We start from the raw sequence: 21487 nt of genomic DNA, 5'->3' as shown, positions 1-21487 counted from the left end.
CATATAACAGTAGCGCCATGTTGAAATACAGGAGCACTTCACAGATGCAGCTGGCTGTGAAGTGAAACTGAGTGGGGTTATAACATCCTCGTCAGTTTCCTTTTGCGGCCTTCTCCACCTGGAGGTAGACTTTGCGCATGAGACTCTACTCTGGAGTTGATTGCCTGGTCAAGGGGTGTGTATGAGAGAGACTACCGATCAGAAATAATAATAACAATTAATAAGCACATATATGGTGTGTTTTTATCTGTAGTTGTTAGTGCTTTGCAAATGCTGGTAAACTTCCTCAGTTTTGTCCCCAGTGGATAGAGTGAAATGATTTTCCCAAAATCACACAATGAGTCAGTAGTATAGCCAGTAATAGAACCCACATCCTCTGACTCTAAGTCCAGTGTCCTATCTGCTGGAACAGATGAGGCTCCTTTGCTGGGAGGCGATATGGGAAGCCCAGAATGCATAGCTGATCTGGCATTTTGAAGGAAAAATTTAAATCAGATTAATGTCAACAAGGCTATGCAAAAGTCGGAGTGAACTGCAGATAGATCCTACTAAAGCTTGATAATTTTTCAAGATAAAGTAGACAAAATGATTCTTCGTATCATTTAAATTCACATGAAAAGCCAATATTTAGTGCTGTGAAGCTATTTGAAATAATTAAGGAGTAAATGTATTTGAACGATTTATATCTCTTCCAAATAACAGGCTGTTGTATTCAGTAATTTCTTATTATGCATCAGATCAAAACTAGTAGGAAATTTGCTCATTTTTAAAAATTCCAAATGTTCATCTATTTTTTTTTTTTGTTCATTTTCAGCTACTATAGGGCCTCCTGTTATAGTAAATGTGGATTCAACACCTGATTCGCTTTTCCTTAGCTTTGTGCCCCCTGTAAAAGAAGATACTTTACAATATCTTGTGCGCTATTGGGAGAAATCAACAAATAAACAACATGTAAGAATTCTTTTTATCTCTCTCCTTTCTTTGGCAAAATGGTAGAAAGAAATGGAGGGCAAAGTTGTAATATTGACCTTTTTTCCAGCAGAAAAGAAGCTTGTTAGTTAACTGAAGGGAAGTTAATCTGGGCTCAGATTTATTAACTGTTATTAATTGAATGGATGTAAAGTTTTCCAAAGCCCTTAAGTGACTTAGGAGTTCCATTTTCAAAAGTGATTTGGGCTCCTAAACACCTTCATTCTGAAAATCAGACTCCTAAGTCACTTAGGCACTTTTGAAAATTTTACCTAGGACCTCCGAGATTTTTCTCTCTCAGGCCTTGTTTGGACTGGGAATTTCAGCCACTTGTGTCCAGTTACTGGAGTAGCTGTGCTGGTTCAAATCAAAGCCTTAATGTAGACAGGTGCAAAACTGCTACAAGACCTGATTTGTGCAGTATCAAGAAAGGTGAGCTGTGCCAGTTCAAATCTTGGCCTATGGATAGGGCCCTACCAAATTCACAGTCCATTTTCGTCAATTCCATGGTCATAGGATTTTAAAAATTGTAAATTTCATGATTTCAGTTATTTAAATCTGAAATTTCCTGGTGTTGTAATTATAAGGGTCCTGACCCAAAAAGGAGTTTGGGGGGTGAGGGGGATCGCACGGTTATTGGGGAGGGGGGAGGGGCGTGGTGCGGGTTGTGGTACTGCTACACTTACTTCTGCGCTACTGTTGGCAGCGGTGTTGTCTTCAGAGCTGGGCAGCTGGAGAGCAGCGGCTGCTGGCCTTGAGCCTAGGTCTGAGGCAGCGCTGCCACCAGCAGCAGCGCAGAAGTTAGGATGGCATGGTATGGTATTGCCACCTTTATTTCTGTCATGCTGCCTGCAGAGCAGGGCCCTCAAATCAGCAGCTGCTGCCCTCCAGCCACCCAGCTCTGAAGGCATCAGTGCAGAAGTAAGGGTGGCAATACTGCGACCCCCCCGAAGATAACCTTGTGGACCCCCTGCAACTCCTTTTTTGGTTAGGACCACCAATTTGAGAAACACTGGTCTCTTCTGTTAAATCTGTATAGTATAAGGTAAAAGCACACAAAAGACCAGATTTCACGGGGAGAGGCCAGATTTCATTGTCCGTGATGTGTTTTTCATGGCCGTGAATTTGGTAGGGCTCTACCTATAGAGGTTTTGCAAACATATGGTGTACACCAAGTCACTAGTGTAGTTTTACTTTTGTCAGGGCCACCAATGGCTATAAGCAGGGCAAATTCCCAGTCTGGACATGCTGGCTTTGGTTGAATAAACTGCCCACAAATGAGGAATTTTTGTTTTAAAGACATAGACTGACTGACTTTTTTTTCATAAATGAAAAAATCCGCCCCGGCCAGAGCTGTCCCATCTGTAGGGCAGACCAGGGCAACCACACTGGTGCAGCTCACCTTTCTTGATACTGCACAGGTCAGGTCTTGTAGCAGATTTGCACCTGTCTACATTAAGGCTTTGATTTGAACCAGCACAGCTACTCCAGTAACTGCACTGGGAATTTCAGCCACTTGTGTCCAAACAAGACCTGAGGTGCTTTGGGGGGCGCTCAGGGCGGCCCGGGGGGCCTGGTGCCGGCAGCAGAGGTCGGGCCCATGCCCCACACTCACTGGCCAAGGTGTTTTGTTTCTTTCTGTTTCCTGCAGCCCCCTGGGCTCTGTCTCTGGGGCCGGGTCACTCGGTGCTGCCGCAGCCTGTTCCATGGGCTCTCGGTGTCACCCAGCCACTAATGCCTGGGCAGGCTGCCCCTGCCCCTGCCCTTCCGCCTCAGACGGACCCTTCCCTTTTCTGGTGGGACCCTTCACTAACACAGGGGGTCATCTAGCACAGGTGAATGCCAGCCAGTAGTCTCCATCGCCTAGCATTGGTGTCCCCCCAGTGCCCCACACGTCCCCCTTCCACTGCCCTTTCTCCCCTCTCCCAGCACTGTGTGGGGTCCTCCAGTGCCACCTCTTATCACCCTCCCCGCCACCTCAAGGTCCTCCTTGCCTTTCAGCTCTCCAGCCTTGGGGTTCCCCTCCCTGCAGTACCAGGACCTGGGGTCCCACAACTCTGCTCTCTCCACCACCCACCAGGACTGGGGTCCTCCATCCATCTGCTTTTCTGCCTCCTCCCCAGCCCCCAGAGAAAACAAATCTTAGAGCTCCTCCTGAGTACTGGAGGGTCCTGGGGGTCCCCCAGCACCAGGGCACATATAGGCCTGCCAAGAGCCACCCAGTTCCCGAGACATGGGCTCTCAGTGTTGCGAATGTGTAATTACATTTAAAAAAAAATCTACTGAGGGTAGCGAGACCATATGCACCTGGGAAGTGAGTTTGCTGTAAGAAAGTCCAGGAAGATGGATTTCAGAATCTAAGCAGTGTAACGCTGATCGTGATCGGTGAGATTTTTTTTTAAAATTATATGAACTTCATTATAATTATATTGTAGTTCTTTTCTATAACAACATTATAATTATACAGCTGGGCGCTATCAATATTTAACCTGCGGCCAGCAGCTGCCCTTGAAGTTCACTGTAACCAGATTACATCTGTATAAAAAATGTTAAGGTGGGCCCCATACAGGCTGATTTGCCCCAGTCCCTGCACCCCCCTAGGGACGGCCCTGCCTCTGGCTTTCCAACTACTTACCCTTTTCATTTCAGTTAATGAGCTGAGCTTTTTTTTAAAAAAGACAGACCATGTCAAGGTTAATGCACCTCCCTCCTTTCCCAGAAAAACTGAGTTTTCTGACACACTTTTAACATACTCCCCTTCCTCTAGCTGACACACAGATGAGATAGAACTCAGACCTCATGTCATAACTTTTAGCTTTGACATTAAGAATTAATCAAGTTCTTAACTGAGCTACCCGGCATTGAAAAAGGCAAACTGCTAGCTTTGTTAGACTGTGGACATAAGAATGCATTTAGTGTTGCCCTACAGTTCTCCCTGCTAGCTCCGTTCTTGTGAGTAGGCAAAGAAATAAATTGGTGAACAGCATGATCTTCACTGGACAGAACTTTGTCTAATTCAGTTCTTGCTGTCTGGGGCCAGTGGCTCTAGTGTCAAGAGTGGAGTGTTGATGCAAAAAGAACACCATATTTGCATCTGTCTTTAATCCCTAGATAATGGTTCTGGGCATCCTAGCCCAGAACCTGGTATTTTAAAGCAGCAGATTTGTTTTTGCCGATATTTTTGTTTTGTTGTTTTTCCAACTCCTACTCCTTCCAAATCACCATTTACTGCAGGTATTGGCACAAAAATACTGCAGACTTTCAGAGGTTCGAAGGGTGTTTTGTGTACAGTGAAATTTTACATTAACCTACTTGCATTCACAAAATAAATAATCATGGCCGTGGTAGATGGGGAGCGTAAATAGCCAGATTTTGTTTCATTGAAGCAGAATGCCTCTATTTAGTAACATTTGCATTTAAAATGCACTGCAATAAGAAGCTCATACAGTTACACTACTTCTCTTGCATACTGTATAAATGTTAGTTATGAAAAATAATATTGTGAAGCTTTTGAATGGAAACTTGTGATTTCAAGTTGATTGTATTGAAGAAAACTCTTAATAGAAATATGGTTTTTGTAATAATATTATTTGCAATAACATATAAATTCACTTTTTTTTTTAAACAGGAAACAGAATGGACCAAGAATACCCGAATCGGACTTCTGAATCTAAAGCAACTGACAGAGTATTGTTTTCAAATACGAGCAAAAGTCCATATATTACATGACAACATTGGACCATTAAGCAAAACTGATTGTCACAGAACTGCAGCTAATGGTATAAATCTTACTTCATGAACACCTGTTTTATCTCTTGTGTAATGAAACTGGTATAAAACTTGAGTCTTAAATAGCTAGCTGTTTTAATTTACTTTATCACACAACCAGTACCTGTCTTCAGTTTTAAAAGGGCACTGTTTTTTAGTAGTTCAAGAACATATTCTCATTCATTTTCACATAATGAGTTTTTCAGCAGCTCAATAAATAAGAGAGAGTAAACCAGAGCATCTGCCTCCCTTTCCCCACCCCTCCTAGATAGGATTTTTTGTTTTTGTTGTTTTTTTTTTTGATGGGGCTGTTAAGGTACAAATACAAATATATATTGGTATTCTAAGGGGAAATTACTTACTGGTAATTCCTTTTCTCACCTTGGGTCAAATTTGTTTGAAGGAAAACTCACCATGTCCCTCTCTGCCCTATCCCGTTCACCTGATCCCGGGCTCTGCCATTGTATGGAGAACGGGCAGGAGAGAGAGAGGAGGGGTGAGACAAGGTTGGGGAGGGCAAGGACAATTCAGAAACCAGTAAAGTTTGGTCTCATCTATATGTTGGCCACAGTGTTAGAATCTGGTTTGTCTGTATCTGAGCTTAAGCCTGGTTTTAAACTCTGTTGTAAAGCCTGTGTAGATTTAGGCCTTCATGTTATGTCTCATACTCTAACCTGGAGGAATCACCTCTAGGCATGAGAAGACAGAATAGGCTCCATGCTCACATACTCCTTTTTCAGTCCTCTCCCTACACAAATGTGTCAAACAAGGTGCTGCTTTAGGGCATGATCCTGCAAGATGCTGAGCACTCTGGCTCTAACCTAGTAAAGCTCTTAAAATACAGTAACTCCTCACTTAACATCGTCCCTGTTTCTCGTTACATTGCTGACCAATTAGAGAACGTGCTCGTTTAAAGCTGCCCAATGCTCCCTTATAATGTTGTTTGGCAGCTGCCTGCTTTGTCCACTGCTTGCAGAAAGAGCAGCCCGTTGGAGCTAACTGGTGGGGGCTTGGAACCAGGGTGGACCGGCAGCCCCCCAGCAGCTCCCCTAAGTTCCCTGTGCGGCAGCTGTCCAGCAGGCTATCAACTGCCTGGTAGTTCAGCTGTCCCTCCCCCCACTGCCATGTGCTGCTCCTGCCCTCTGCCTTGGAGCGGCTCCTGGGAGCCTCCTGCTTACTGTGCAGAGGTTGGGGGCGGGAGGGGGTGCTAATGTCAGGGTGTCCCCCTCCCCCCTGCTCCTGTGCCCCATCTCCATAGAGCAGGGGGCCACACGACAGGGCTCAGGACAGAGGGAGCGTGCTGGCGGAAGTTGCTGTCTCAACTTGCTGATCTACTTAAAAAGGCAGTTTACTTGGAGTGGGGTCAGCATACTTAAAGGGGCAATGTACGTGTCTGTCTCTCTCACACACACACACACAGGTGCCTCTCTCACGCATGCACGCACGGTGTGTGTCTCTGTCTCTCTCTCTGCCATGCTGTCTCCCCTCCCTCCATTTGTGCTTGCTTGTAGAGTGTGAGGTTACATTAACAACAGGGCTGAGCTGAGTGCTAGTTCATCACTTAGCAGTAAGGCATTCCCTGGGAAATATCCCACCCTCTGACTCCTCCACCTCAACCAAGCTTCACAATCATCATTGCTGTGTACAGTATTAAATTGTTTAAAACTTATACTCTGTGTATGTATGTGTGTATATATATATAGTCTTTTGCCTGGTGAAAAAAATTTCTCTGGAACCTAACCCCCGCATTTACATTAATTCTTATGGGGAAATTGGATTCGGTTAACTTTGTTTTGCTTAAAGTACATTTTTCAGGAACATAAACTACAACGTTAAGCGAAGAGTTACAGTATGTTCTTAACTTTAAGCATGTGCGCACACCACTGGGACTACTCCTATGTTAGTTAAGTACATGTTTCAGTGCGTTAGCAGGGCAGAGTGGATGAATTTAAATAAGAGTTAAGCCTCTGGGTCTGCCATTCTAGTACCTCACACTGAATCATTGTTTAATAGAGCAATGCAAATTATCCAGGGCAAATACACTAATATTAATATTTCTTCTGCTTAGTGGGATTTGGATCTCAGCCTGTGAATTTCTACATTGTTTGGCTTAAGATAGTAGTGTTCGTTTTAAACAAAATTTTGAGAAGAATGAGACGTAGCATGATGTACTTGCTATTGAAGTTTCTCCTCCTCTTCCCAGCAATTTTTGATAAAAGTTCGTGTTCCCCATAGCTCTTTTACTCCCATGTTAAAGCTGGAGAGTATCATTTTATTTTGTTTTTTGATAGTGTCTGTCACTGTCATGTCTAAGGTTTGATTCTAGAAAAACAGTTCCATGTGCCTGAAATACACGTTTAGCACCTCTGGCGGAAGCTACTCGTGACCTGTAAGTTATGCAGTGATACTGCCGTGCACAAGAGGTGAAGCTTCTGTGTTGTTGTGTTAAACAAGGGAAGTCTATAAAAGCCTCCTCCTTATTATGATGCAATTTAAATTAGTATCCAAAACAATTGATTAGTTTTCACATTTAAAAGTTATCAAGACTTGTTGGTAAACTTGACACCCGTGGAGTAAAAAGAAAAAGCTTTTGATATATACATTTTTACTTCTCTCTTTTCAGATGCAACCAGAGCTGGATTTGTTGTAATAATATTTGTTGCAGCCACAGTTACTGTGGTGTTTTCAGCAATTGTCTGTTTCCTTTTTATTCAGAAATTTCATCAAGTCATTAAATATTGGTTTCAACCTCCTTTTAAAATGCCTCCACATATTGAAGAGGTAGGTGTTTTTTGTCTTTTTGTTTCGCAGAAGAGGTAGTGGTGTGACTGGAATGAACTGGTTAGGTTAGTTGAGCTCACATAGAAGCTACAAAATATTAAACTCTTGCCTGTCTGAGTTTACATTCAAACTCCATAAATGCAGTATAGCTTGTTGTTTTTCATATTTAGTGTGGCTGTAATATAACTCCAGTTTATGCCATTTTACTTAGCTGGAATCCTTTGCTCACTCTGTACTTAAGTACAGATATTGTGGTGTTCCTTTTTGTGAAACTGTCATAATATGAAAAAAGGAGATTCAATTGTTTGTTTTAAAATAAAAATATTGATTAATCAGCAGACCAATTCTTCACTAGAGAACTGAGACCAAATTGCAGGTGATACAGTATTAGTAGTTTGTGGGTTAAGTAGACTTTATCGCTCAGGTACTGAATTACAGGGGAGCATGTGCCATTTTAAGAGTGGACACCAAATATCAGAATCTCTGAAGGCCTTGGGAGATGAAAGGTATATGTGGGGGTGGGGGGATTGTTTTGGGTGGGGGTTTGTTTTGTATGGTTTATTACAGTTCACAGATGAATGACGAAAGATGCATGTGACTTTTTTTTCTGGCAGCTCATGCATCTCTGTACTGAAGAACATTTCAGCTCTGTTCAACTTCCTCTTTTTACGTTTTAAACAGGAAATGTTTTTCCATTGATCATGAATTAAAATTTATGGCTTGAGACAACTTCCACATCATGTGTTAAACATTTCTACTATCAAAAACAATCCTTTGAGCTAGGGTGCTTTTGTGATTAAGGAACTGGATCAGGACTTCAGGATCTGGGTTCAGTTTCCAAGTCTGCTATAGATTTCCTGCATGACCTACGGCAAGACACTTAATCTGTCTCTGCCTCAGTTCCTATCTGTAAAATGAAGATGATGATGATTTCCCACCTCAAAAGGGTTTTGTGAGGAGAAGTTTAATAACATTATGCAATTAGATATTATTATTATGATGGGGGGGCACATAAGTACCTAAATATGTTCACTTTTTAAAAATACACATTATATTATGGAAAGGATGGTAAGAGTTATTCTGTTTTCTAATGCTTACTCTCCATCAGAATTTATAACCCTCAGTGCAGAGGTCGTTAGGATTCCAACTGGATAGTAAGCAGCAGAAATCAGGTGAATGCTTCAGCAACAGTGAACCTGTTTTCAGGCAAATAACACTGATAATGATACATACATATTACAAGCAGAATTGTTTCTAAATGTTTTCCAAGAGGGGTTATCTGGCCTAGTGCTTTTCTTCCTCTTACATCTATGGATATGTGAAAAGATTGTCATTAGAACAAGTTACCATAGTTAATATATGATAGTGGCTTCTGTTTCATATGTATTTTTTTTTTTAGCTTTTCAGAAAGTCACACAGTTCCTCCTTTTGACCAAATTCAAGGCTTTCATTTGAGTTACAGGAAGCAGATTTGATATTTTCCCACTCCTTTGGTGTAGCAAAAAAAATCACAAACTGATTATTTCTTGAATTCATTAAAATGTACTTATTTGCTCTTCTTGTCAAAATTATTTGAATCAGATTAATGCCAGAGGTAAGAAAGTCATGATAAAATAACTTTAAATTGTTCCTTGTCCCTACCCTGTCACCTGTATCTATAATTAAAACTATATTAATACAGAAGCCAACAAAAATGTTATGCCATGTTGTAGTTTGTAACATTAGGAAAGTTTTTGGCTTCTAGGCTTTCTAACTAGCCCTGGAATAACTCCTCAACAATAAAAATTTTGTGCTCAGCTGTCTGAGGTGCTCTCACGTCCTCTGTTCCCACTGAAATGTATTCAAAGACACAAGATCAGATTTCTAAGATCTCAGAATCTTCCTCAGATCTAAGAATTTTTCCTTGTTTCCCTGGATTAAAAATCCACACTTTTTAGTACAAGGCTGTTTATAATTTGAAATGCAAAATATAAATTATAGGAATAGTGTTTTGTTAGGGTTTGCAGATAACAATATGGGAAGGTGGAGATCTAATCCAACTTGCACTGTACTGAAAACTTTGTAAAAAGAAAAGGAGTACTTGTGGCACCTTATAGACTAACCAATTTATTTGAGCATGAGACCTCTTTCTCAAGAGCCTCTCAGTTGTTTAGGCCCATCTGTGTTGTGCTGTTGTGCTTGTTTTAGGCCTTTTGTTTGGTGGGGTGATAGTGAGATTTGTTTGTTTTGTCCTGGGGCAATCTACTTAAAGCTGACATTCATCATTAAGTTGGGTATGCTATTATTCTAGTTGCATACATGCATTCATAGTGTCTGGTTGCATTTTTATAAATCCAAAACTCCACGAGTTGTCCGTATAAAGTGATACCGAATAGGTGTCAAAAGGTGTGTAAGAACAAAAAAATCATATCAGCCTGGTCCTTGTCCAGTATTAATCAATGTAAAGCAGAGGTGTAGCCATGAGTGGGCCTGAGTGGACCGCGGCGAGCCCACTTAGCATCCAGGCCCATCCAAATCGGGGCCGGATCCCTCCAAATCCACAGGCTGGGACTCCTGACCCCAGCTCGGTGTCCGACCACGTCCCTCTCCTGCTGGCTTTTAAAACACTGCTGCCCTGGTCTGCGGCCCCAGTGCTAGTCCCTCGGGGGTGGGGAGGGGAGGGCAAAGGGAGGTTGCCTCTTGGGGGCAGGTCGGGCAGGGCTAGTGCTGGGACTGGAGACTGGGGCAGCAACGCGCATTGCCAGCAGGTAGGGGATGCAGTCTGACAGACACTGACCCAGGGTTGGGAGGGATGGATGGAGCTCGAGCCCTGGTGGGGCCCTCCCTCCTGCCCATGGGCGTGCCCCGCAGCCTGTGTGCCCCGAGTGGTAAGGGGTGATGGGGGGAGGTGGGCCCCCCATCCCTCCTGCTCCCCTTCTGCAGGGCCCCCATCCCTCCTGTCGTCCCCCCGTGCCCTGCCCAGTCATTGCCTGCCCACCTGCCTGAAAGCCAGGACCCACCCAGGTTTCCTGTCTTAACAGCACTGCTGTAAAGTGCATGAAACTTTTGTTTGTTCCACATGGGCTATCGAGAGGTGAACTTCTGGTGGCAGGCACGCAGCCTGATGGCAATTTTATACACAGTGCTTTATACTGTGTATAAAATATATTAGCTATATTACAGTCCAGTTCCTGTACTTGACCACCCAGTCTTAACATTTGAGATGTCAGCCAATTTGAACACCCACCTGTGAAATTAAATAACTCTAGCTAGTAGAATACTGTGATTAATCAACATATAATGTACTCTATTGGCTTGCATTATATTGATGAATATTGATGAAGAATGTATCATTTGATATTTTGACTAATTCAGCAACTAAAAGTTTCCAACTTAGAGCTCTAACACTTAAATTTTGTTACATTCAAGTGTGTTGGTGATGTCAAAGCTCTGTTTGTAGATGACAGGCTGTCAAATGGTTAATTTTTGGTGTGTTTTGCTTTTAAAAGATAGTTGGAGTAGGTCATGTTTGAAAGTTGTGTTTCATGACAAGTGTCTCTAAGATGGGAAATGAAACAGGCTTTTAAAACATTTAATGGTGTGTATTGATTAAACTGGTTGTCATAATGGAAACCTTTAAAACAATTAGAACACTGTTTTTTGCTGAAAATAACAGTCAAGTCTGAGCTAATCAAGTTAGGGAAAAAACATGTTAGTTTGTTATACTGTTGGTTTAAATACTTTGACCTTTGATTTAGTTTTTTTTTTTTTTTAAAAAAAAAGCTCTTTGCATTTATCAGCATTGCACTAGTACTGTGTTTCTATAAAATGAGTCACAGGTGCGCATCTATGCTCACAAGTACAGAGTCTGATTACTGCATACATGTGATTATTACGGAGTCCTTGTGGCACCTGAGAGACGAACCAATTTATTTGAGCATGAGCTTTCGTGAGCTACAGCTCACTTCATCGGATGCATACCGTGGAAACTGCAGCAGACTTGATATACACACAGAGATCATGAAACAATACCTCCTCCCACCCCACTGTCCTGCTGGTAATAGCTATTACCAGCAGGACAGTGGGGTGGGAGGAGGTATTGTTTCATGATCTCTGTGTGTATGTTTCATGATCTCTGTGTGTATATCAAGTCTGCTGCAGTTTCCACGGTATGCATCCAGTGAAGTGAGCTGTAGCTCACGAAAGCTCATGCTCAAATAAATTGGTTAGTCTCTAAGGTGCCACAAGTCCTCCTTTTCTTTTTGCGAATACAGACTAACACGGCTGTTACTCTGAAACATGTGATTATTATGTTTCCTAGCAGCCTCAAGTTCTGTGTGACGACACATTTTTGAAAGGACTATTTATAATAGCTTTGGTTTTTGTAATGTGACTTCTAAGTAGAGCCAGCTTTTAAGATCACCCTCTCCAAATTATGACACTAAAAATTGCTCCATATATATACTGTAAACACAGTACAGTTGTGAAATGTGTGTTAACTACGTAGGTAGAGTGAAAGTAAGTTAGGATGCTTCTATATTAAAGTGATATTTTAACATTGAGAAATTCCTATTCTGGGTAGATGAAGTAGTAAGAAACTACAGAATGCTCCTGATGCATACATGGCAAAAGTTACGAAGTAGTTGGAGGCTGGAAAATCCCTATAGAATTTACTTTCATTTTGCCTTGCCAAGTTTTCTCAGCTGATATCAACAGATTATAAGAAATAGAATGGAAGTTCCCCAGTTCAGTATGAAATGAAAGATGCTGCAGGTTTTTTCTGCTGTCTTCCAGTAAGTAACAGAATCCCAGTAAATTTAACAGAAAAGTACATTGGGACATTTGTGGTCATTTAAAAATGATTAATCATATATCTGATTAACTTCTCAGAGTTATTCCTGTCATCAAAAGTAGGAATGATTCTAATATGAAAATACTGTAAGGCCAAATCCTGCAGTCCCAATTCAGGCACCATTCTTAGTGACTTCAGTGACTGAGGACTGCAGGATTTGCTCTTTAGTTTGTGTGGATTTGTTTGCATAAAAAAAAATCTACATTACAAGAAACATTTATTAATATTTCAAAGTCAAGCACTCAGAATTTGGGAACTACCCAAAATAAGGTTGCTGGTGCAACTTTAATTCAACTCCCATGTACATATGCATTTTGATGATAGTCTTTAATTACATGATCAAACATGACTTTTTCCACAGAATCTGTCTCATTCAGTGAGTGGATTATTAAATATTTCTTTTTATCCCCCCTCGTTCTGTGTGTGGCCCCAGGCTTCATTTACTGCACACCCTCAAACTCTGCTTTCCCCATAACATCTTTAGTGCTTCACTTCAATGAATTTGTCTTCACCACACTCCTGAGATGAGTGGGTATTATCCCCATTTTACGGGTGGAGAGCTGAGGCACAGAGAGAGTAAGGCCAAAATTACCAAGTGTCCACTAATTTTGAATGCCTAACTGAAGACTTATGAGGGCCTGATTTTTCAGAGAACTTGGCATTTTTATAGCATGTTGTGTTGAGAACACAGCTCCTATTGAATTCAATTGCTGGTATGAATGCTTTGCACTTCGGCATATCTGGTGCCAAGTGGCTCTTTCAGGCATCCAGAAATGGAACACAGAGGCTTGGTGTCAATTACCAACTTGTGCTGGTATAACTGTTACACCTGGGGGAGTTCTGTGCCACTGCGCATGCATAGAATTCATGTCCCCCACAGATTTCTTTGCTTCCCTGCAGAAGAATGACTTTCTGACAGGGAAGCAAAGGATCACTCTTGTGGCTTTCAAGTGACCCTCCCCAGTAGTATGTTTTGGGTGCCCAGGGCAGCCGACAGAGAGGTAAAACACTGTGGGGCAGAGGACGGGACTGGGGAAATCCTGGCTTGTGGCTCCTACCCTGCTCTGGGTTCAGCTGCTAGTCCTGGCAGAGTTGGGGAGGACGGGACTTCCTCTTCCCCTGCACAGCCGGTATCCAGAGTCAGGTCACACCCACCTCCAGATTGTTTGTTTGTTTGTTTCCCAAGGCTCCAGGAAGCTCTGCAAACTTTCCCCGCACTTCCTGTGCCCAATGTTCCTCAGCTGCAGGGGGAGGGATCACTGTATGGGGAGCTGCTCCCCCATCTGCCCAACCCCCCGTGCATCCAGACCCTCCCACTGAGCCTCACCACCACCCCCCCGCACCTGGACCACCCTGACGAGCCACCTGGATCCCCACCCCACTGCACCTGGATCTCCACCCCACTGAGCCCCACTCCCCCAGCATCGGGACCCTACCACTGAGGGCCCCCCGACCTCCCATGCTGAGCTACAACCATCTTCACCTGGACCCCCCTGCAGAGTCCCATTACCGTTGCACCTAGAACCTCCCAACAAACCCCTGTGCATCCAGATCCCCACACAGAACCCTCTCAACCCACAAGTGGATTTCCCACCCCACCCCCGCACTAATCCCCTCCACACTTGGAGCCTGCCTGCCTGCCCGCACCTGGCACGAAGGGGAAGGGCCCTGGGGTGTTGCGCTGTGTCAGGGTTGGGTGCAGCCTCACACCACTGAGTCCGTGTCCCCGGGGGGGCGGGAAGCTGAACAGTGATCTCCCACCTCTGTGCAGCCAGTGGTCTGTGCTTCCTAATGCCATGCTCGAGCTTCCATATTTATTTGACAATAACATTTCGAAGAATTTAAAAATATCGTGAGCAGAATTTTTAATTTTTTTGGCACAGAATCCTCTCCGGAGTTAACTGCATCATACAAGGGTATGGAAAATCCTCGCCCCCAAGCAACAGAGGCAATATTTTGAACCCACTCCTGTAAAAAAAAAAAAGAAATCCTGGGAGAAATCAGGAGGGGGCATGCGACCCCACGTGTCCATCCACCCCACACGCATCACCTCTGTCAAGCGACATAGTTATGCCGACCTGACCCTAGAATAGACAGTACTATGAACACAGGAGGGCTTCTCCTGTCAACATAGCTATCACTTCTTGGGGAGGTGGAGTACCTACGCTGATGGGAGAAGCTCTCCTGTCGGTGTAGGTAGCATTTTCACTAAGCACTACAGTGGCACACTAAGTGTAGACAAGACGCAGTTAATGGCCACCTGTGAAATGTCTGGATTACATGACTACTCCAGTTCCACATAGGAACTCTGTGGCAGAGGCAGGAAAAGAATCCAGTTCTCCAGAATGCTGTTCAGCTTCCCTAAGCGGGACAGGAGATCATCCTTTCTCTTCATGAAATTCCCTGCTTCATTCACCACACACCCTCTAACTTCTGCTACAAACAAGGCCCGAGTCCTGTAGACAACAGTCTCATGCACTATACAACCCTGATTCATTCCGAGAGCAGAGCCATCCTGTGCACTGAATGGGGAAGGGACAGGGGTGGAAAACATAGCATGTGATCATGTAATTAAATATTGTATCATAACACATATGTACAGAAGGGCTGAATTAAGGTTACAGTCAACCTTCATCCTGGGATTTCCAAATTTCAGAGTGCTTGACTTCAAAGGCACCCTAATGTGCTTTTAATGTAGTAGTTTTAATGTAATTTTCCTAATCTTTAAAAAATGAGGAAAAATAATTCCATGATGAGGAAGCAATTTACCCCCACCTGGGTCATCAGCAAGCTTTAGACCTTTAGATCTGCAGCACAGAACTTTATCACTTGAGCTGTTATCCTCCCTGTGGGACAGTCATTAGAGGGGGATGAGCCACACATTTTGCCAATGGGTTTCGCAGCGATCTTCTGACAGCAGGGGAATGTAGACATTTGGGAATCCTGGTTCGATTCCAGATTCTGTAGACTAGTGATTAGGTCCTTCTTCCCTGTAGCTTTAGCCCAGCTGCCATTGCCTGTCTCTAGCTCCCATTCTCCCTTCTCCCCTTCCTCTTGATTCCTCATCCATCTGCATTCCAGTGTTTGCTTTGTCCTTCTCCATGCTGCCTGGGTGCCAGCAGGAGGATCACAGAGACGCAACATCCCTGCCATTCTGGTGTTCAGTGCCACAGCAACAGCTAGAAGCGGTTGCTCAGAAAGTCCTGCTGAGCCCCTGCAGCCCTTGGGATGGAACATGCTCTGAGCAGATGGAATCGTCAGAGAATTTAGCTGCCAAACTCTAACAAGCCTCTACTGAGCTTCCACAAACAGCTTTTCAGGGGCTTATATTTTGGCCAAATTTGGGTGAATTTTCATGGGGATTGCAAAAGGCGCACCCCTGGCACCGAGGTAACCCCTCCCTCCAGGCCAAATTTCAGGTCCCTGCTCCAAAGCACAAAAGGGCTAGAGCATCTCAACAGAACAGTTGCAAGAACATTTTTAACATGTGCAAAACACATTTTTCTGTAATCTCCTGCTTGGAAATGACTGAATTTTTTTTTTAAACTCCTTCTCCCGCACCATAATCAGCCTGAAGCTGACCCAATTAAAGTATGGCAAAATTATAAACAGCAGAAAATAGGGTTTTATAATGAGGTAGTGTTGGGTAACCTTAATTTATGGGTGGCACTATCAGCGCCGCATATAAGTACACATTTCTAAACCATATAGCATGAGATTGGTCTGTTACAGCATTTGTTCTGCAGAGTGCATTATAACTAATTATTGTTTTTTGCCTTTTTTAGTATTTAAAGGATCCTGGAATGCCTGTTTTAGAAGAATTGCAGAATAATTGTGCTGAGGAAGATCCCTGGGACTCCTTGTCAGTTGTTTCCAATGCAGAAGGAAGTCAAGCACTAGTAAAGGACACTCTGAACACACATGTTCATTCAGACAGCAGATCTACTGAAAGTGGAAAGAACTTCATTACATTGCGGTAGAAGGACCTGTACCAGTGCCTTGATGCTATAGAAAGATGATAGTGTCACTGTCGACAAACCAAGTTGTGGGAGTCTTGACTTCCTGAGAACATTGTGTAACCTTGAGTAGGGTTTTAATGGTTTCTACTGCAATTCACCATATGAAGTCCCTTCTCCCCGAGAGACTTTTTAAAAATGGATTTGAATGTGAACTGGAAATGAACACTAAAAGAGCAGGGAAAGGACAACAACATGGTTGGAGTAAAATGGCTGCATCTGAACATCTTTGCAGAAAAGACTGCACTATTACTATGAACGGTGTTGATTATTAAGTTGATCTAGGTTCTAACAAATTTTAGTGGACCGTAGCACTTTATGGTAGGATATAGTACTAGAAAGAATTTTTCAGTGAGTTAGTAGATTACTGCACCATGAATGATTATTGATCTTTGCTCATCAGTACTTCTATATAAAGTCTGTCCCTTAGCACACAGTAAGTTAGCACTCAGAAAATGACTCAGACCAATTTTTCACATATATAAAATTTTAAGAGTGTGGTGCTCTATATCTGAAGGAAATAGCATGTTTTCAGGAATCTATTTTGTCCCCCCTCCCCCCTTTTTTGTGTGTTTTTTTTTAAAAAAAAATTTGTTCCAGTAAAAGATGAAAAATTTATATGAGCTGAGGAGAAACCAGCACATAATTCACTCCCAATTAAGGAACCATCATGGAAGGAGTGCTTACAGGGACAGACAGGTTGGATCACTTCTCCTCTGAGCCTTCTGATGCTTGCACAACAATGGCATTAATTTCTTCTACAACTGCAGTGTGGAGATGCTCTCTCTGTAGGGGGCGTCACATCCTTTACAGTGAAATGAACTCCTAAAGCTTGTATCAGACACTAAAATATAACAAGTTTGGCTACCTGGAGAGCCCTTCCAAAAGTCATTCAACAGAACTTGTCGGGTTTTGATGCACATGAACCAAAGCTTTCTGTGTAGTCAGAATACACGTGGGCAAGATGTGTCAAACATAGGGTTTACCCACAGCTAGTGGACACGAAGAACAAAGCCATGGTTCTCTCACCTGCTCAGGCAAGTTCTGACTGCTAGTGAAGACAAGACCCAGGATATGGAGTGTGGCTGTTTGGAGAATGAAGCATCCGAAAATTCTTTACACCACTTCATCGCATACGTGAAAATCTTGCTGTTAAAAATCCTACGTGTATTGGAATATTATTTGTATGGACATTTAATACAAATAATTTAAATATGGAAAAAGTGTTTTAGGGTGTTTTTTGTTTCCCAATGGTTTTTTTCCTTCAAATTCCATGTGGTCATTTGCTGTTCCTTTAGGATCTAATCAGTGCCTAAATGAGGAAGAAAGGACTTCTTTCATATGACCGTTATGAAGAGCAGAGGTTTATGTGCAGGGATATGGTAAGTTAGCATTATAGAATGCCTTTTTAGTGCCTCTCGTCTTCATTTTCCAGGTTGACCCTTTATTCATATGAAAATAAGCTTCAGTTATGGTTCTTGACAGAATTTAAAAATAAGCACAGTGACATTCTGCTCCTGTCTGGGATGGGGAGAAGTGCTTGTGTGGCTCTAAACTTAAAATTCTGCTCACATTAAACAATATATATGATCAAATGTGACTCATCACTTTCAAATTCAATAACTTCATAAATCATTTTCCATACATCCACCTCACATGTTTAACTTACTGCTTTAAACAAGATAATGTTTTTTTTCCAGTTCTGGTAATGTGGTCTACGTTAAAGTTGTTATCCTTCTGATTAAGGCTAAGATTTAGTCACAGGTATTTTTGGTAAAAGTTATGGTCAGGTCACAGGCAATAAATAAAAATTCACAGCCTGTGACCTGTCCATGACTTTTATCAAAAATACCCCTGACTAAATCTCTACTTCTAGGGCCCCGATTCTTGGGGGGGGGCATTCTACTGGGGGGGGAGGGGCTGCTCCAGTGCTGGGGGTTGACTGCCCCCCAGCTGCCACTCTCCAAACACCCTCCAGGTGCCCCTGGGGCTGCTGCTCCAGCCACCCCAGGACTGCTGGCTTGGGCAGTCTCCAGGACCAGCTGCTGCTCACATGGTCCCTGTAGCCAGCTGACCCTGAGGTCAGCTGCTCAGGTGGCCTTGAAGTCAGCTGTACCAGCAGTCACGGAAAGTTATGGAATCCGTGACTTCTGCGGCCTTGTGAAAGAATCGCAGCCTTAGTCATGATCCTTATTAATAGTTGATCATGTTAAGTTTCTTAATGAATTGGGTGGAGAGGAGCTCAGCTATTTTATTATTTATAAAACCATCCAGCTGTGGTGGTGCTGGTAATTCAGTAGTTCATTACATTACTAAAAGGGAAATGTAAACAACCCTACACAATCCAAACATTTCACCTTAATACATTCAATTCTATGTAGGTTTTTAACCACACTCACCACTGTATTCTCTCAGCACCTACCAATGGTGCATTAAGCAATGTGACTACACATCCATCACAGGCTGGTTGGTCTCTTATCCTCACCCCAGTTTCTTTGGGGGTGGGTCTCAGCAACCCACTGCTGTTAGTAACGGGGATCTTCCTGCCAGGGTCCCCCACCCTATCTTCAGTTGAGGGGATGGGGCCTTTTCACCCCTATTGTGACTTGGAACCAGGTGTCCATCCACCCCCCTAGTTACATAAAGGGAGCCAGGATTCAGAGAGTGCTGAATAAGGTAAATGTAGCAAAGAGAGGTAGGAAGTAGGGCTGGTTCAATAAGAGTGGGCAGCTGAGAATGAAGGGAATCGGAAAGGGACATTAATGGAAGTAGAAGTGGAGGGGAAACTGGAAAAAGGATAATGTAGTGCCCATCTTTTAAAAAGGGAAGGAGGAGGATCCGGGGAACTACAAGCCAGTCAGCGTCATCTCAGTCCCTGGAAAAATCATGGAGCAGGTCCTCAAGGAATCAATTTTGAAGCACTTTGGGGAGAGGAAAGTGATCAGGAACAGCATGGATTCATGCCTGACTAACCTAATTGCTTTCTATGATGAGATAACTGGCTCTGTGGATGAGGGGAAAGCAGTGGACGTGTTATTTCTTGACTTTAGCAAAGCTTTTGACACGGTCTCCCACAGTATTCTTGCCAGCAAGTGAAAGAAGTATGGGCTGGATAAATGGATTATAAGGTGGATAGAAAGCTGGCTAGATCATCAGGCTCAAAAGGTAGCGATCAATGGCGCCATGTCTAGTTGGCACCCGGTATCAAGCGGAGTGCGCCAAGGGTCGGTCCTCGGACCGTTTTTGTTCAGTATCCATTAATGATCTGGAGGATGGCATGGATGCATCCTCAGCAAGTTTGCAGATGACACTAAACTGGGAGGAGTGGTAGATACGCTGGAGGGTAGGGATAGGATACAGAGGGACCTAGACAAATTAGAGGTTTGGGCCAAAAGAAATCTGATGAGGTTCAACAAGGACAAGTGCAGAGTCCTGCACTTAGGATGGAAGAATCCCATGCACCGCTACAGACTAGGGACCGAGCGGCTAGGCAGCAGTTCTGCAGAAAAGGACCTAGGGGTTACAGTGGATAAGAAGCTGGATATGAGTCAACAGTGCGCCCTTGTTGCCAAGAAGGCTAACAGCATTTTGGGCTGTATAAGTAGGGGTGTTGCCAGCAGATCGAGGGATGTGATCGTTCCCCTTTATTTGACATTGGTGAGGCCTCATCTGGAGTACTGTGTCCAGTTTTGGGCCCCACACTACAAGAAGGATGTGGAAAAATTGGAAAGAGTCCAGCGGAGGGCAACAAAAATGATTAGGGGTCTGGAACACATGACTTATGAGGAGCGGCTGAGGGAACTGGGATTGTTTAGTCTGCGGAAGAGAAGAATGAGGGGGGATTTGATAGCTGCTTTCAGCTACCTGAAAAAGGGTTCCAAAGAGGATGGATCTAGACTGTTCTCAGTGGTAGCAGATGACAGAACAAGGAGTAATGGTCTCAAGTTGCAGTGGGGGAGGTTTAGGTTGGATATTAGGAAACACTATTTCACTAGTGATGAAGCACTGGAATGGGTTACCTAGGGAGGTGGTGGAATCTCCATCCTTAGAGGTTTTTAAGGCCCAGCTTGACAAAGCCTTGGCTGGGATGATTTAGCTGGGGATTGGTCCTGCTTTGAGCAGAGGGTTGGACTCCTGAGGTCCCGTTCAACCCTGATATTCTATGATTCTATGTGCAGTAGTGTCTTGTTTTGATAGGATGTTTTTGTTTTTAGAATATCTGTTATGTGCTTAAGAGAAGATTAACGCAAAGAAATGCACTTTGCATGTGAGCAGAAAGGTTTGTGATGATCCTTTGCAGGGAATTTATTCCAGGGTGTTGGACCAGCCTCTGAGAAAGTTCTGTCCCTCACACAGACAAGGTTTATTCTTTCTGTAGAGAGTTCTGTTGTGCTACAGGAGCAGAGTTGTCCAAGAACTTTGTCCCGGAGCTTTCAGTGGTCTTGTATATTGTGGGCGCAGACTATGAAGCACTTTGAGGATAAGGACTGAGATCTTGAACTTGCTTTGAAATTCTGTGGGAAGCCAGTGCAGAGGACAGGTGTAATGGAAGGAAAACATGATAATGTGAAGATGAAACTGACTGACCAGCATAATGTAAGTTACATGCTTTTGTTAATGTTGTTTTAGTGATATGCGCAGAGTCTTTTGCAAACTCTTTGGTTCATTGCTATGATTTCCTCATCTTTTCATCTCTAGCAGCAGTCTTGCTGAACCACTATTTGTATTACCAGAGTGCCCCGGAAGCACGAGTCATGGACCAGGACCCCATGGGGGTAGGGGCGGTAGAAACACAGATGATTCCATCCCCAAAGAGCTTACAGTCTAAGTATTAAGACAAGAAATGGATACAGACAGCTGTCCAGTACCATCCCCATGCTACAGTGAACTTGGAGTATTAAGGAACAGCCAAGCTGTACACAAGTTTCCCTCTGATATTAATGAAGTACAGCCACCTGAGAGAGAGAGATGCTAAAATGATGTTAAATGTTAAACTAATGTCCAGTTTCTTGGGGGATTATGCCTGACAACTAGCTATTTAAAAGCATGGGGGCTGCTCAGCCAGGTTTTGGGTGGTAGAAGGGGTTGTCCAAGTGAAACCTGTTTTGCACCACCTCCTTAC

General features: G+C 43.3%; 1 protein-coding gene across 1 annotated transcript in view; it reads left to right on the top strand.

Annotated features, from left to right (window-relative positions):
- Nucleotides 1-17881, top strand: part of IFNGR2 (interferon gamma receptor 2) — a 39653-nt gene extending 21772 nt beyond the window's left edge. Inside the window, exons 4-7 of the mRNA XM_077819163.1 lie at nucleotides 815-951; nucleotides 4598-4748; nucleotides 7361-7518; nucleotides 16135-17881. Coding sequence (XP_077675289.1) covers nucleotides 815-951; nucleotides 4598-4748; nucleotides 7361-7518; nucleotides 16135-16329 — 641 coding nt within the window. The 3' untranslated portion in view covers nucleotides 16330-17881. The remainder of the gene's footprint in view (nucleotides 1-814; nucleotides 952-4597; nucleotides 4749-7360; nucleotides 7519-16134) is intronic.
- The last annotated feature ends 3606 nt before the right edge of the window (nucleotides 17882-21487 follow it).

Source organism: Eretmochelys imbricata, chromosome 1 (genome assembly GCF_965152235.1).
Source record: "Eretmochelys imbricata isolate rEreImb1 chromosome 1, rEreImb1.hap1, whole genome shotgun sequence".
In the NCBI taxonomy this organism is placed as follows: Eukaryota; Metazoa; Chordata; order Testudines; family Cheloniidae; genus Eretmochelys; species Eretmochelys imbricata.
This window is presented reverse-complemented; position numbering and strand designations above follow the sequence as displayed.